This window comes from Eschrichtius robustus, chromosome X, assembly GCF_028021215.1.
Source record: "Eschrichtius robustus isolate mEscRob2 chromosome X, mEscRob2.pri, whole genome shotgun sequence".
NCBI classification, from domain to species: Eukaryota; Metazoa; Chordata; class Mammalia; order Artiodactyla; family Eschrichtiidae; genus Eschrichtius; species Eschrichtius robustus.
The window spans coordinates 133,454,293-133,471,685 of NC_090845.1; the positions used below are offsets into that span (position 1 = coordinate 133,454,293).

The 17,393-nt window shown below is 47.6% G+C and overlaps 1 protein-coding gene across 1 annotated transcript; it reads left to right on the forward strand.

The window, feature by feature from the left end:
• Positions 1–304: 304 nt before the first annotated feature.
• Positions 305–15,849, forward strand: GABRQ (gamma-aminobutyric acid type A receptor subunit theta). Its single transcript, XM_068534049.1, has 9 exons — positions 305–453; positions 2,514–2,602; positions 7,658–7,725; positions 9,380–9,600; positions 11,398–11,480; positions 12,020–12,157; positions 12,701–12,853; positions 14,055–14,298; positions 15,027–15,849. The coding sequence occupies exons 1-9, from the start codon at positions 305–307 to the stop codon at positions 15,847–15,849; spliced, it is 1,968 nt and encodes a 655-aa protein (XP_068390150.1).
• Positions 15,850–17,393: the final 1,544 nt, after the last annotated feature.

A 17,393-nucleotide genomic window follows, 5' to 3' on the forward strand; every position in this document is an offset into this window, starting at 1 on the left:
GCTACCGTCGGAGTGGGCGGAGCCAGCCGGGCGCCAGGCTGGGTGGCCAGTCTCAGCCTGGAGCGGCCGCAGATGGAGCGCACCTCGCACCTGCCGGGCGCGTCCTGAGGGCGCTGCGTCGGGCAGAGGTACTGGAGGACTGCTCCCCCTGGGTCCTGGGCTCCGGTCCTAACCCCGCGCTCCCTGCTCCCCATACTCTCGCTACTGTCTCCTTAGAGGCGACTCCTAGCGACCCCGCAGCTCCCTCTCTCCCCGCACTGCCCACACCCCGTCCCTCTCCCCGGCGGCGGACGGCCGTAGCCACATGGGCATCCGTGGGACGCTGCGAGCCGCCGTGCTCCTGCTGCTCGTCAGAGCCTGGCTCGCGGAGGGCAACGACCTGAATCCCGCCCCGAAATTCCACTTCGAGCTCTCCTCCGCCATGCCCGATGTCGTCCTGGACCTCTTCAAGTGGTAAGCGGGAGCCGCCAGGCTGGGCATGGCGGCGACAGGAGAGGACGGGCAGCCTCGGACCTCTTGGACGGAGCGGGCTGGGGAAGACTTGGCCCCGGGCTCGCCGAGCCCTGGCGTGCGGGCTCTGCCTACAGGTCCCTGGAGGTTGGTGGGATGGAAGTGGGGGCCGCCGGGGGCCCTGTGCTTCAGCCCACCTGTTACTGCGGCGCCTGACCTGACAGAGCCCTGCGTGTGCCCAAACTGCAGCCCTGGGGGGTGGGGGGAAAGATGCTCTCACCCCAAGGTCTGCCATCCATCCCCAGGGACCAAGGCCCCTAGTAGCTTTTCCCAGTCACGTCCTTTGGCACCTGTAGGATTGGGGGATGGGGGTACAGGGTGATGAGAAATTCACAAAACATAGACAGTAGAGACACCTGTTTGAGTCTGGATTTTCTTTTTTTCTATTCCATGAGGTGCGTGCGTGTGTTCCTGAATGTGTGTGTTGAGTAGTGAGGGACCTTTTCCGATGCTGCAGATAGAAATTATTGACTCAACCTCATCGTAGCCCAGACAGTGCGATCGGTGGCTGTGTAGCATATAACCTTGTGACCTGAGATGGGTGCATTTTTGTACTTGCTTCCTGTGAAAACATTTGAAGATTAGCTGTTTGATTTCAAGTTTGTTTGGGTCTGCAAATAACTGAAGAGATGTTAAACAGTCAGGCTTTACATGTAGATCACATGGAAATGTGTATTTGTGGTGGCCACAGATCCTGAGCGCTGGCATATAGATAATGTGTGTGTGGTCCTAAATAGGCAGAAATGCGTTGCTTTAATTCAGGAATCATTCATGTGCACAGTTTGAAATTTTGTCATTAAAGATGATGAGATTTTTTTTAAAAGATGATTGAGAATAATGTTTTTAAATGGCAAACCAGAAATGAACATGTATTAGGAAAAGGGGGGATAGTTGGGCAAGGTTCCAGCAGACAGCTCTGCAATGTCCTCAACCCAACATACCAAACTGCGCTAGTGAACACACACACACACACACACACACACACACACACACACGAGAGATTTGCAGAGGCTGATGTTCCATAGTCAATGCATCAAAGATCCTAAGAGTCATAGTGATGCCCAGGGCCTATTCTCATTCACAAGCCCCTTTTGGGGAAAAGAGCCCCCCATGAAGGACTAGGTGAATTGGGAGAGCACATCAGAGACTTCTGGAAAGGCCAGCTCTCTGCGGGGTTGCACTAGGTCCATTTACATGTGCTCACCCAAGACACGTCTAGGCTGGAAGCACATGGTTAGCCAAAGAGATGCCTGCTCCAAGAATACATGTGTTTTTGAGGACAGCCCTGAACCCCAAGAATCAAAAATGGTGACTTATGAGGGTCATAAAACTCTGCTACATGAGCAAGGCTCTCTCTCTGTGTCATATGTAATATGCCAAGTCTTAGAAACAGAGGTGTACAAAAGCAAGATTCACATAGACGTGACAACAAAATGCTGGCCCTAGCCTAGGTAGGCGAAATGTGACTGAGCTAGAGAACATAGACTGGTGGGCTCAGCTCATGGGAGTACTGAGGGTGAAAGATGACCTTTCCTGGGGCAATCAGGTGCCCCTGGAAAGAGGACTCCCACCAACCTGGAAAGCTGCATCCAGGCTGATGGTAAAGTGGGGCTCCTTAGGGGGTTGAAGTAATACGTTTATGTGAGGGCTCACACCTGCCCACACCCTCTCCTCTCCACTTCCCCTACAGTTTCCCCCCACCCCCCCCCCCAGTTCTGCCTGGTAACAAGGATCCAGTCTTTAGGCCCCACGCTTTGGATAAAAGCTGGGGAGGAGGAGGGGGAAAGAGGAGTCTGCGTCATGCTGTGCTTCTGGCTGACTCACTGCAGGGACGGAGGGGAGCGGGGAGAGACGTGTACATGTATGGCTGTATATGTCTGCATGTGTGCAGGAGGGAAGGCCCTGGCAAGTTGATGCCTGGGGTGCTCTTTGTTGTTTGTTTTCTGAGAAGCAGTGTGGCATTCACTGATGACCAATATTTACCAATGACTTCTCTGTTTCAGCAAAAATTGTGCAAATGAAGCTATGGCTCACAAGATTTTGGACAGGGTGCTGTCGAAATATGATGTCCGTCTGAGGCCCAATTTTGGAGGTAAGACACGTCCAGATACTAGAGCTGAGACACAACAAGCCAGCCCCACCCAGTGAGCTGACCAGGAGCAGTCCTCTAGACCGGACACTTGTGCCTCTCCAAACCCCACCTTCCCGACCCTGCAGAGACCTGTAGCAGAGCACTCCCAGGCCCCCAACCCCCAGGCCTTTCACTCTACCCCTGGAATTTCTCCCACTTCTCTGCCTTCTAATGCAAGAGGCCTCTGCCCCCTCCACACTCCTTTACAGTGGCACGGAGCCTGAAGCACACTCCCTGGGGTGGCTGGAGAAGCACTAATCACACCAGGTGTGCTTCTCATGCTAGAGTTTTCTGCTCCATCTATGGGGAGGACACGTGTTCCACCTGTGAACACATTCTTTGCACCCTGGGCACTTACCCCATTCAGCTGACTTAAAACTAAGGGCATGGTCTTCTCTGCCTAGTTTACTTCACCCACCTGGGTCCCAGGCACTTCTGCTTCTGGTCCCCCTCCCCAAGCCTTCAGCTCCTACCAGGTTCAGTTTATTCAACACACTGCAGTCAGCGTGATCTTTATGAATCCCACCTGATCACCTCAGGAACTTTTGATGGCTTTATTTAACTGCAAAATAAAATCTAAACTCCTTAGCCTAGCACTCAGATCTTAAGCACAAAGATGAGAAATGACAAGGAAACTGAAATACAAACCTCCAGGAAGCCAATACATCAATTTCTCCTCTTATTTCTGCCTAGCCTCACCTCCCCCCACCCCTGGCTTTGGAAAGGGTGACTGGCTTCCATCACACAGCTTTAAAGTGACAGGCAACCTTCCCCGACCCCACAGAACAGGAATAGCATTCTCTGGCTGAAGGGACGCCCAAGAAACCTAGACCAAGGACAGACAAGAGGAAGGGTGTATTAAATAGACGTTAGTCACATTTTGGCTCAAAGGAAACAGAGAAAGAGCTAAAAAATAGGGCGGCTAAGTCAGAGAAAGCACTCTCCTTCCTGCAGGTGGTAGAACTAGACATCGAACCTAAAGGGTTAATGAATGCTAATATTCACATTTGTACCTATGAATAGAGGTCTTCTGAATACACAAAGCCTCCACCCTAAAGGGCACACAGCTGTTAGCACTTGCCTTTGTGCTAGACCACTGAAGGCTCTGTGATTTGCCTAGGGAGCCCCCTTGAAAACCAAGTTGATCGCCCTATGCCCTAGGTTTGGAGGTGGGACATTTGACTGGTATCCCATTTGCTGCTTTGCTTCCTCCAAGTGTGAGGGCAGAAGGCCGTGCAGTCCCTGGACCCAAGGTGAGTGTGCACTGGGGACTGGGAGGCTGGAGTGGAGAGGGCAGAAGGTAAGTTCGTTCATTATAGGAATTCAGGTGTTAGGGCACAGCGAGCACTCCATTGCATGACACTGGTTTTGGACCAGTTGCACCAAGCAACAGTGGGTGTCAAGGGTGTAGCTGTTACATTTTCTCCATTCGTTGTTTTCCTATTTCTCAGCAAAGGCTAACCAACAGCCATTCAAGTACATCAAGCACATTCTCCCCACTGCTTCAGGTTGCCATCTCTGCAGGCATCCGGGGCTATGGGGACAGAACAGAGGCAAGGACCACCCTCTGGGGATTGTCAGGTGAGGCTGGCCAATGGTATCTCCAAGGCACCCCACCGCCATTTTTTTAGCTAACTTGGATTTGTTTACACCTGATGCCTAACCTCCTGGGTTACCTAAGCTTTATGGGCATGCAGACCTGGGGAGTATGGGAATAGCTGGGTCCCCAGTTTGGCCAAACAGTAGATGAAGGTGGGAGGGCAAGGACAATGCAGGACCTTCTAGCATTTAGACAGAAGGAGGAACTACAGGCTCTAAGTCTGGGGCTGTTTTATTGGGTGGCGGGGAGGCAGTCAATTGGAGAGCTGGGCCAGGGGGTTTAGAGTTGGGGTAGCCCATGACTCCCACTAGACACAGAGTCAAATTTCCCTCTGTGTCTGAAGTTAAGTAGAGTTTCAGAGCTTAACACGCAGGCCCACACGCCCCCCACATGCAGAGACATGACCTAGCTGTGGTTAGGTTCAAATGGGAGACATTACTTCCTTGAGAAGAGAAGGAGGATGAAGAGGAGGAGGAGGGGCCAGGGAAAGTTAACAAAGCTGCTTCTTTCTGAGCAAGAGAAGTGGGACTCCATAGTGCTGCAAAAGGCAGGCCCCTAAGGACTTTGCTTAGCCCATCACCTGGTATGACATAGGTGTGGAGTGAAGGAATAAATGGGACATCTTCATCATTCCTTCATTTACCTCCTCTTCCTCTGCTACTCTGATGGATGCGAGGGAGGAAGTAGAGTTGGGGTAGCAAAGTTTCCAAGAGGGAGGGAAGTGATTACCCCCTCCCACTTTTTCTGCCTTCCTGAGTCCATCAGGAAGGACAGCGACGGGATATGGGACAGAGGCCATCACCCCAGAGATAGCATTTAGATACCTGACCTGGAAGCATCTTGTTCCCCTCTGTTATCCTTGTAAGGATGTGGGATATCTTAGCTAAGCTCTTGTTCTGACCACTACTAGCACATAAGGTATTCCCTCCTAATTTAGGTGGATAAATTAGAAAAAGATCCCAGGCCCCCTTCCTCCAGGCCACAATCCTGGGCCAAGACTCATGCCTTGGTGAGGGGAATGTGGACTGCACTTCAGTTCTCACTTGCCTCTTCAACTGGGAGTCTTTGGACAAAGCTGAGCCCTGGCACTTTAGGGTTCGGGTCCCCAGGATTCTGCTGCAAGTGATTGGATTGCCTGAGTGACACAGAATGGTCTAGGATTATAAGTTTGACACTAGAGTGAGGTAGTTGAGGGGATGACTGCCTGGCCCTTCTGGGGCTTGTTGCCTGCGTAACACAGCCTCCATCCTCATCTAAACGCATGTGGGGAGTCTGAAAGGCTGTAATAAAAAAAAACTGCCTTTCTAGAAACCCCTGTCACTACATAGCGATCATTCACAATAGCTGTGAATGCTATGCCTTCACACAGAGGCCCATTTACTTCTCAGCTGCCATTCATACGTGGATTCCCAATAGCACTTTGCAGCTCAGCTTCTAGGCAGCCAGCCTGCAGTGAAGCCAGCAGGCTGAATTGGAAGCGTCACACGTGTTTCCATAACAGCAACATGATGTAATACACATAGAATAATGGCTTAGCTGTGAGGCCCGGTGAAGAGAGTTTTGAGTCAATGAGGAAACAATTAAAATGTATTTTTCCACAGTACTTTATAGTTTAGTACATATTTGCACATCCATTATCACATTTGAATGGGCAGCACTAACACCTAGTCCTGAAAAAGAAAGCCAGGAGGCAGAAACAGAGACACACACACACACACGCATGCACGCATGCACATGTACACGCACAAATTCAATCACAGTTACATATTAACACACACAAACACCCTCACCCATGTACTCACTCACATGAACACACAAATTCACTCACACACATATACACCCTCACATACACTAACACACATGCTCACACATTTGCATACACACATGAACATGTTCATACATTCATTCTCACACAAACATGCTCACATACACAAACACACTCACAAATTCATTCACACACCCACATACATCCACATGCTCATGCTCATGCATTCACTTATACTTGCACACAAACATCCCCACACATACAAACACAAATTCACTCACACACATAGACACACACACTCACACATGCTTTGTCATTCACACACATGAACATACCCACATGTTCACTCACACATGCACAAACATGTCGACACATTTACCAACTCAGAAACACATGCACCTGACATGCTCACACATTCACTCATACCTGTATAGTGACATGCTAACACATATGAATATGCTCATGGGTTCACTTGCACATCAGCATGGTCACACACTCACTCACACACAAACACACTCACACATTCAGCCACACTCACATGGACAAGTTCACAGATTTTCTCAAGCACATAAGCATGCTTACATACACCCACACTTACACACTCACAGTTATAAGTGTGATGGGTGTGAGTGTAGAAGTGTAATCATTTATCACACTTATCACTTGCATGTGAACAAGGTCACACACACAAATACATTCACATATTCACACAATGAACATGCTCACTCACACATACATACACCCATAAGTTCACTTACATTCCCAAACACAGCTTTACACACACAAACATAATCATGCATTCACTCACACATGGACATGCTCACAAATACACTAACAAGTGAACAGGCTCACGCAAATAACCTACATATTCACGCCCACACAATACACTCAAATACACACACATGCTGACACATTCATTCACCCAGAAATGTGCTCACACATTCCCTTATACAGAAACATGCTCACATACATGAAAACACTCACAAATTCACTCACACACATACAAACAAGGTCACAAACACACCCATGTTCACACATTCCCTTGCACATTAACAAGCTCACATACACTCACACAGTCACACATTCTCTCATATGTGATCACACAAACACATTCACTCATAATTCACTCCCACACAACACACTCAAGCATACAAACATGCTCATGCCTTCTCTCACACACAGACATGCTCACATACACTCATGTGCACAGCTCACGCATTCATTCACACAAAAACACACACTCGCTCACACATGGACACACTCACATGAACTCACACAAATATGCTCATGCGCACCACAAATCTTGCTTTGGGGCTCATTGCTCTTAAGTTTTTTATCAAGAAAACGTTTAGAAAAAGAATGCTTCATTCCCTTATTTTTTTCTTCATTTTGGCCTGACCCTTTCTTTTCAGCATATTGTGAGCCAGGCCCTACCCTAAGTGCTTGGCTTGCATTAACTATGAGATAAGTGCTATCATTATTCCCATTTTACTCATGAGGAAACTAAGCTCAGAGAGGTTAGGTAGTTTATTCAAGGTCACATAGCTAGTAAGTGCCAAAATGGGGTTCAAAGTTCAGGCAGTCTGGCTCCTGAGTCCATGTTTTACCCTTTTTCCTACCCTGCATGTAATAGTGTCTTCCTGTATTGTAGGTGCCCCTGTGCCAGTGGGAGTATCTATCTATGTCTCCAGTATTGAACAGATCTCAGAAATGACTATGGTAAGTGTGTCAGCTCCAGCCATGAGACAAGGAGCAGGGTCATAAGCCTGTTGTTCTGACCTGCAGCAGAGGCCACATGGAGGAACACTGTAGGTTTTGGAAACTACAGCCACCTGAAATTTAAAATAAATAAATCCAGATGTATTACAGACATAAAAGTGAACGGCTTATGATGTTTTTAAAATATAATATAGGTTATTCTTTTAGTGTCTTTGAGCTAGGTAAGGACTTTTTTAAAAAGATACAGAAAACACAAACTATAAAAAGAAATACTGGTAACTAGACTATATTAATATTCTCTTTAGCCAAAACTTCTGGCACTTCTGTTTTGCAAAATAAAAAAGCAAATCTTGAGTATGACAAGTTTGAAAGGATAATTCAGATTGGACTAAAATATTTGCAACACAAAGGACTGGTATTGAAAATACACATAATTCCTGTGAATTAATAAGAAGAATATTTTTATTTTTTTAACATCTTTATTGGAGTATAATTGCTTTACAATGGTGTGTTAGTTTCTGCTGTATAACAAAGTGAATCAGCTATACATATACATATATCCCCATATCCCCTCCCTCTTGTGTCTCCCTCCCACCCTCCCTATCCCACCCCTCTAGGTGGTCACAAAGCACCGAGCTGATCTCCCTGTGCTATGCGGCTGCTTCCCACTAGCTATCTATTTTACATTTGGTAGTATATATAAGTCCATGTCACTCTCTCACTTCGTCCCAGCTTACCCTTCGCCCTCCCCGTGTCCTCAAGTCCATTCTCTACGTCTGCATCTTTATTCCTGAGGAGAATATTTTTAAAGCAATAGAAAAATGATCAGAAAATTTAAACAAGAACTTCACTTTTGTGAAGAAAACCAAGTAGCAGATAAACTTATGAAAAGATGCTTGACTTTATTATTAATCAGTGAAATGCAAAATAAGACCACAGTGAGAACCCATTACATATCCACCAGACTAGCAAAAAGTCAAAAGTCAGACAATACCAATGTTGGCAAGGCAGGAGCATTGGGAACTCTTATCTGCACTTTATAGGGGTATAAACTGGAATTTTGCTTTATAGTTTTTATTTCATTGCGATTTTGATATGTATGGTGTCATCACATAATAATACACGTAGTATATTCATATAAGGGAATAGTATCCAGCAGTGCAAGTGAACAAATTTTAATTACACACATCCACCTGAGCAAACACACAAACATAATGTTGAGTGAAAGAAGCAACTTATGAATACATGGAGTGTGATTCCATTCAGAAAAAAACTTTAAATAAGTCCAACTAAGCAATATGTTTCTTAGAAATAGATAGACAATAAAACTTAGGAAAACATAGAGAAAAAATAGAAAAAGCAAGGGATTATTATCATTAAAATCTAAGATAATGGTTACTGCTGGGAGGTGTGGGAAATATGTTCTGCAAGAGACACGTTGAAGATTGATAGTTATTGGGAACGTTCTATTTCTTAACCTGAATTTTAATTATATGGGGCTCGTTTTATTGTTCGTAACATTGAACACTCTTACATATGTTTCGTTACGCATCTATATTTAGGATGTATTTCATACACCTGCATACACACAAACACTGAGGACAGAAAGCTGGGCAACCTCACTTACAACTAGGATTTACCTTTCTTTCCTCAGGACTATACTATTACAATGTTTTTTCATCAGACCTGGAAAGATCCACGTTTAGCATACCATGAGACCAATCTGAACCTGACCCTGGACTATCAGATGCTTGAGAAGTTGTGGGTCCCTGACTGCTACTTTCTAAATAGCAAGGATGCTTTTGTGCATGATGTGACTGTGGAAAATCGCGTGTTTCAGCTTCAGCCAGATGGAACAGTGCGGTATGGCATCCGGTGAGTTTCCCCAGGGACCTGGGGATCACCGTGACAGCCTACCTTCTTCCCACTAATTATCCCATGAACACACTCCAAGGGACACACAGAGGAGCCCACTGCTTTCCAAATCTCTCTTTCACTGCCCCCCTCACTCAGTGGTCAAAGTGGAACCTTCAGAGTTCCCCACAGCCATCCTTGGCTGTCCTGTCCCCATGCCTTGGCTTATGCTGTTGCTTCTGTCTGGAATGACCCGTTCCTCTTTCCACAAGTCTGAAGCTTTCCCATCCTTCAGTCCCTAATTCAAATGCCCTCTTTGTCAAGAAATCATCTTTGATACTCTCAACTGGAAGAGCTCTCCCTTGCCTTAGCATTGAATGTATATTCTGTTAATTATTTGTGTCTTTTCTCTCCCATGCAGTGAAGGAGGGGGACTGGTCTCTGCCATTGATCATATATGCAACATGCAGGGGACCCAAGGGTGCGCAGTGTGCATCTATTGCCTATGGCTTTGTACAAACAGAATGTGTGCACACTGGAGCTCCTCACTGGCCTATTTATAGCATAGCAGACGGTCACCAAAGCCCTCCGCACAGCCTCATCTCTTACAAACCGTCTCTTAAGACAAGCATGAGACATAAATTTAGCTCAGAAAATTTCTCCAAGAGGTAGCTACTAGGGTACAGCTCTTTCTCTGGATCTCTTTCTCTGGGGTGCTCTTGCTGTATCCCTTTGTTTCCCTCTTCTTTCTCCATCCACTTTCCCATGGACCAAGGCACTGGAGTCAGAGAACAACAAAGCTTACAGGGAACAGGTCACTGGTCACAAAGGGGGCCTCAGCTGATTAATGTTCATGTAGAATTCACAGAAGGGAGAGAAATACACACACACACACACACACACACACACACACACACACTACCCACTGTACAAAATGGAAATCACTTCAAGAGTTGAAAGGGACAAGGGTGGTATCAGCAACTGGGAAAGGCAGGACAAGGAAGGGGCCAGAGCTTCCAAGCTGGGGCTGCAAAGAACTTTTCTAATTATCCTCTTCCCCATTGTTCACTTCTCCCACTTCCCCAGGTCTTCCAAGATCCCTCCTCAGATTCCTCTCTTGGACCTACCACGTGACAACTTGAAGTCCCATTCCATAGCTCACCTCAGATATATTAATCCCTCCTATCCATTTACACCCACTGGCATTTTGCTAAGCCCCAGTACCCTCATAAGCCGATGCACAGAGATGGGATTGCTGCCGGAGCAGCTCCCATGGCCAAAGGTAGGCCGGGGCCACTGCCCACATTGGTACCCGCACGCCACACACAGGCACTCCACATCAGATCTGGTGCTTCAGCTGCTTCAGTGTAGCGGTTTCCTCCTGACAGCTTTGCTGCTCCTTCAGCAAGAAAGTCCTCTTTCTATCTCTGCATTCAGTTTCCTCAAGGACCCTTCCCATTCTGACACCCTGAGGTTTCCTGACATGCCATACATCTGTTGTCATCTGTGTAAGTCCTACCAGACTTTTGGGTGTCTTTGTCACATACAAATTCCCTCTCTCCTCCTTACACAACTGCAACTCATCTTTCCTCTAGGAGGGAAGGAAGAGTGAGGGGTGGGGGCGGGGTGGGGAGGAGAAAGAAGGAAAGAAGAAAGGGAGGGAATGAGGTCCCAGCTCTAAGGTGGGCAGTGTGGGAAGGTGTTAGGTGGGTCAGTCCTTGGGGTGCCTCTCCCCACCCCACCCCTTCAGTTTTCTCAGGAACAGTTACTTGCCTGGGCTTGACTCACTTTTCTCTTCCTTTTGCTTTTCCTTTGCAGACTCACCACCACAGCAGCTTGTTCCATGAATCTGCAAAAATTCCCTCTGGACAAGCAGACCTGCAAGCTGGAGGTGGAAAGCTGTACGTATGTCTCCCAAGGCCCCTTTTTTCCCTACCTGGGGTTGGGGCCATGAGGAAGCCAAAGGCAAACTTGACAGCGAGAGGGCCTGCATATCTCCCCTACTCCCTTCCTCCCCCATTTCTCTCTCTCCCAGATAGATAGATAGATAGATAGATAGATAGATAGATAGATAGATAGATAGATAGATAGAGACAGAGAGACAGACAGAGAGGGGTATATATACATATAGTATCAGGGAGAAGGTGGCCTTTAGGCTATAAAGAGTCCCATAGGGAAATGTGCCTAGCTATGGGAAAATTGTGCACAAGCTAATGGGTAGGAGCACATCTCTTTGCTGTGCTTTCCTTCCTGGATAAGAAACTTCAAACTGAGAGTTCTCTTTCCATGTGCCCCCCTTCCCTATGTTCAGACCCACAAAACACAAAGGTACCCCAATATTGCAGGTTCCAACTATCCTTTGGTTTTCACAAGTTCCTCTGGTGTGAAATCTGCCTATGCCTGCTTTCTGAGATTAACTCTGTTTCCTTCCCCCTTCTAGACGGCTACACAGTTGAAGACATCCTATTATACTGGGAAGGCAATGGGAATGCCATCCAGGGTACTGAGAAGCTGCACATCCCTCAGTTCAGCTTCCTGGGAAAGACGATGACTAGCAAAGAGGTGTTTTTCTACACAGGTGGGTCTGACCCCCTCCTTCTCTCCTATCTCCTGTCTCTTTTGTACCCTAGGAAACTCCTGGTGACCTCTGCCTTTGACCTCTAGACTCTCTTCTTCCTTCTTTCCTATTCCGTTCTTGTTCTGGACACCTTCCAAAGCCCCCTTCATAAAGTCCCAATGGCTTACCCTCTGCCAATGAGGAAATGTGCGTGGAAACAGTTGGCCAGGTTTGACACTCCACAGGCCTCCTTCCAGGGCCAGCCTCTCCCCTTCCATCTGTTGTAGCTTTGAAATATCTCATGTCTCTCCCATTTCAACTTCAGTTGACATGGAGAAAGTGAGGAAGGAAGGAAGAGATAGCAGACTTGCTACGCCATATGGGCCTGCTGACACATGCCATTGTCACTGGCCTTTAGGCAGCAAATGGGGTCAGGTCTGCATACTGCCAAGACTGGAATATTAGAGGCTGAACTGGCCATTGGTTTCCCCTCCATCATCCTGTACTTTACTCTGAAAATCCCCTCAGCCCTACCACCCTAATACCAGTGTGTCTCCCTGCCAGGTTCCTATGTGCGCCTGATAGTGAGGTTCCTGGTCAAGAGGGAAGTCACCAGCTACCTTGTGCAGATCTATTGGCCTACTGTCCTCACCACTGTTGTTTCCTGGATATCATTTTGGATGAACTATGAATCCTCTGCAGCCAGGGTGTCAGTAGGTAGGTCCTGTTCCCATCCCAGGAAGGAACCTGGGTTGTCTTGCTCAGAAAAAAGTTGAGAGTAAGGAACAGTGTGTGACTGCACAGGCAAGGAAACAAGATGGGACCTAACAGGCATGCTACATGTGCCCAGCCAATCCACAGCAGAGAGACCAACATTGGAGACAGATGTGAAAAAAACATCAGGGTTGGGATCTTGGTATGTTGGGTCCAAAGTACCAGAATTCATTATTTGCTGGATACATAAATGAATGGACAAGTCACAAATTTAGACCAGAAATGCAACACAATAAACATTGATTAAGCAACATATCAAAATGCCCAATTAGGCAGCAGAGGGCTTCTAGATGAGCTGCCCCTGGCAAGTGTCTAATGGAATGCTGAGACAAATGCTATCAGAGTCCAGAGGAGGAAATGACCCAGGTAATGACCCAGGTCTTATCAGCTAAAACTGCACCAAGAAAGTATTGCTCAAACTGGGTTTTGAGGACTTCCAGGAGGGTGCCTGGAGCACAAGCTGGGGAAGTGGGGAGAGTAGCAGAAAGACAGCTTGGGCTGACTTGGGAAGCACTTGCAATTCCATTTTAAGCAGTTGGAACTTCATGTATAAGCAACGGGGAGCATCAAAGGCTTTTGAGCAGTACCAAGGAGGGGCCTAAAGAGATCAGCTCCCAAATTTATTTGGTCCCACTCTGCAGAATGCCTGTGTATCCCAGACCCTGGTCTGCTTTCTCCTTCACCATCTTTGGGGCAGACTTTTCAGCCTCCTTCTTTAGAAGCGCACACTAGGCTAAACCTTTATATTTATGTAATATTTTAGGGGTCACAAAACCTTCTGAGGGATGGACTACAGGAAAGCTTACATACTAGCAGGCAAAAGGGGAAAGGACCATCATAGGGCAAAACGGGGCTGGACGTGTAAATCACTGTGAAACCATGGCTGGAGATTTTTGACTTGATCCTAAGAGCAATGGGAAATCACTAAACTATTGAAGTACAGGATGGGTGTAAAGATGGGGGAGGAGAAGCAAAGACAGCAATTGAGCCAGGGCCCTAAGCCTGGTAAGCTAAAGGCCTTTTACTGAGGGCCCTCCCAGTCTCAGAGATGGCCTTTGCTCCCTTCCAGTGGGATGTGGGCCTGATGGCCTGCCAAGAACTTCAGCCACCTGAGGGGACTAACCCTGTGCTATATTGTTTATAGGTTTGACTTCAATGCTCATCCTGAACGCCATCAACTCACATCTGCGGAATAAACTCCCCCAATTTTCCTGTATCAAGGCCATTGACGTCTACATGGTCGTATGCTTCTTCTTCGTGTTCCTGTCCTTGCTAGAATACGTCTACATCAACTATCTTTTCTACAGCCGAAGAGGACCTCAGCGCTCTCAGAGGCAACTCAGAAGAGCCCAAAGAGTCATGGCCCGCTACCGCTACCAAGAGGCGATGCAGGTTTGGCTTTTTGACTGACAATCTGCTTTCCTTGAGCACTTCTTAAACCTAAGATTAGCACTTAACCCTTTCAAATTCCTTAGCTCCTTTAATCCTCATACAACACACACACACACACGCACACGCACACACGCACACACACACACTCCAGATAAGAAAGAAGTAGAACAATTTATCGTCACTCCTTTATAGGTTGAGTCATTGTCCAAGGTCATAGGTGGCAGAGCTAGATTTCCCAAGACCTTTGGGCTTCACATCCGGTCTACTTAGCATGCCTCCAATGGCAGGCAATGGAGCCAGAGGGAAAGGGAACACAGGGAAGCTGAAAGGAAGAGACACCAGAGAGGCTGACCTAACCCTCCTTCCTTTGCTCTTTTGACTCCGAAAGCCATGCTGAGTCTTTTGCTGCTGGCAGTACGTTAATGTCCCTCCTTTACAGGGAACTTACCCCCACCTGCCTGAGGAGGTCTTGCCTCTGTCCACTACACAGCACTCCAGAGGGAGCAGCTGCCCCAGGGGGGCAGCAAGAGCCATGAACTTCCCTTGCATGCTAACAGCCTCTCAGTCCTGTTCCTCAGCACCTTGCACACAAGAGACCCCAGGAAGAAGAGGTGGCTTTCTCAGTGGAAGAGCCCATCAGTCATGTTACAAGTGCTCATGAGGAAAGTCCCCCACCCCCATGCTCCCCGAAAGTGATTGTTCATGCAGCATTCGACCTCATGAGTCTATCCACTGTCTCCTTAAAGGATGACCAGTTTCACATAGAAGATGAAAATGGCTCTCCTCCCTCCAGACGGGTGTGGGCTGGCCTAGCAAGCCAAGAAAGCCTCGGCTCTTTAGCCTCCATCTCAGAACAGGCACCTCTGGCTTCCTCAGAAAGCCTCAGCTCACTGTCTTCTCTCTCGGACCAGTCCTGGCTGGCCACTGCAGAAAGCCTGAGTGACCTCCCGTCCACCTCAGAGCAGGCCGTGCCCAGCTATGGCATTCACGTTAATGGTATTGATACTGATGACAGTGTTATTCCTACTGAAATCCGCAACCGTGCCGAGGCCCATGGCCGTGCTGAGACCTGTGACCCAGAAGACCCTGAAGAGAGCTCCGACTCCAATGAGAGCCAAGACCATGGCCCCAGTAGGAAGCATCTGCTTGTCCACGGCCGGAGGCGTGTGCAAGAAGCAAACTACGAACTTGAGGAGATCCGTAACACCCTTGATGAGCTCCATAGCACCCTTCATGACATTCGTAGCTTGCCTGATGACGTCAGAGTTGAGAGTGGCTACCTGGACCTTGAGAAGCAACTCAAGTGTAATGTTGACAGTACCTGGAGCCTTTATGGTAATGTTATGGGCTTTGATCCAGACAAGAACAGTAACTCGGAGTCTGATGACGGTTCCCCCCCAAGCCCTGGGTGCTCCTTCAGTAAAGGGTTCTCTTCCAAGCTCTTTCACCCTGACTACATCCCTAAGGTCGACTGGTGCTCCCGGCTCCTCTTCCCTCTTGCCTTTGTGGTGTTCAACATTGTTTACTGGGTGTACCATATCTATTAGTTCCATAGTGTCCCAGAGTGACACTATACTCCTTTCGGTTCCGTTTTACCTTCTTTTCTTTTTTCATTTTACTTTGTGGTTATTTGGGCAGTTGAATCAGTTCCACCTTTCTCTTTATAAACATGAGGTGGGGAGTAGTTGGAAAGGTTGTGTTCTGGCTGGAAGGAAAGGGGCTGAGGAGGAGTTGGAGGTAAATAGCACCTTGATTTCCCTTTTCTTCAGAATAGTATCACGTTTTCAAAGCCTTCTAACACCTAATAAGCACAGAAAAGCCCCCTGGAAATGGAAATGTTTAGAAGACAGAGAGGAGCCAGACTGGGGGACAGAAAGGATCCAAGCCCTGTACACAAAAACATTTCTGGGGGCTTTTCTGTCCCACTGAAGTGTTGAGTTTTCTTTTTCATTACTTTTTTCTTGTTTTGTTTTGTTTTTTTTTCCTCCTAGGGATTATGGTCCTTGCTCACCCTCTGCTTAGGGTTTTACAGGAGAAAGCCAGACTGGGTTGGGGAAGGGCTAGCCATCTCTTACAAATGCAGGCAGCTGGCTTTGGGGAACTTGGGGGATTTTGAAAGTGCCTTTCCCCCACTATTTTTTCTGTTGTATTTTGAGTGTGGTGTTGTGGTGCGGGGTTGGGAATGGAATGTGGGTGGGTGGGTAGGGGTGCTGAGTGAAATGTCAAGGTAAGTGAGAGAGCATGTTCCCAGCAGGAGCTCGCAGAGGGTGAATGATGTTGGGTTGGAGATTACTCAGATTGAGGCAGCATCTTTGGAGGGATTGGAACTTCTCTTGCGTATATTTCTGCTTCAGAATGCTTGACAATGGGGACTCAATACATCTGTCTAGGTCACGTGCTGAGTTGATCACTAGACACAGTGCAAGCATTTGGTGAATGAAGACTAGGGTTTGGAAAGTTCACCATCTGATCTAGAATAGCAGATGAACAACTGTTGTGAATCTGTATACTGATTCTTTCTGTTTGTCTAGTGCATAGTAAGTGTCAACGAGCTTACCCACACATCACATTGTTGAACCCTCACAAGAGTCCTGTGAGCCAGGGAAGGCAAAGTACATCGTCCCCAGTGTTCTGAGGGGGAAAGAATGGAATTTATGTACCATGCTTGAGGACATGAATCCAGGGGTGCTCTTCCTTCTTCTTGTCCTCATAACTCTGTCAGCTGAGGTGCTCCCCTGTCTCTCCTCCCCTTTACAACAGGGGGTGCTCCATCAGGTTCTGCTTATGTGCCAGGCATCAGACCTCATCCTACAGCACCTGGAGCATCTCTGCAGAAAGAGACCAGTGACCAGCCAATGAGTGTGAACCGAGCACATTGAACATGGGCACTGCCCACCCGATGGGGCTCCTAAGGGAAGTGGGCAGTAGCCTGCATGCCAATTTGCCAAGCAGCTCCATTTCATTGACAGAGGAGGTGAGGGAGCAAGATTCGCCAAGCACTCAGCTTATGTTCCTCCTTCCTCCATAGGCAGCCTCTACTGCAGCCCCTCAGCCACCTACGCTTTTAACCGTGTTGCTGTATTTGTGTTTC

Bases quoted from the DNA above. Each gene is read 5' to 3' on its own strand.
- GABRQ (XM_068534049.1), top strand. From the start codon at position 305: ATGGGCATCCGTGGGACGCTGCGAGCCGCCGTGCTCCTGCTGCTCGTC. The intron at 454-2,513 runs GTAAGCGGGAGC...TCTCTGTTTCAG, and splicing joins GTCCTGGACCTCTTCAAGTG to CAAAAATTGTGCAAATGAAG. The intron at 2,603-7,657 runs GTAAGACACGTC...CCTGTATTGTAG, and splicing joins TCTGAGGCCCAATTTTGGAG to GTGCCCCTGTGCCAGTGGGA.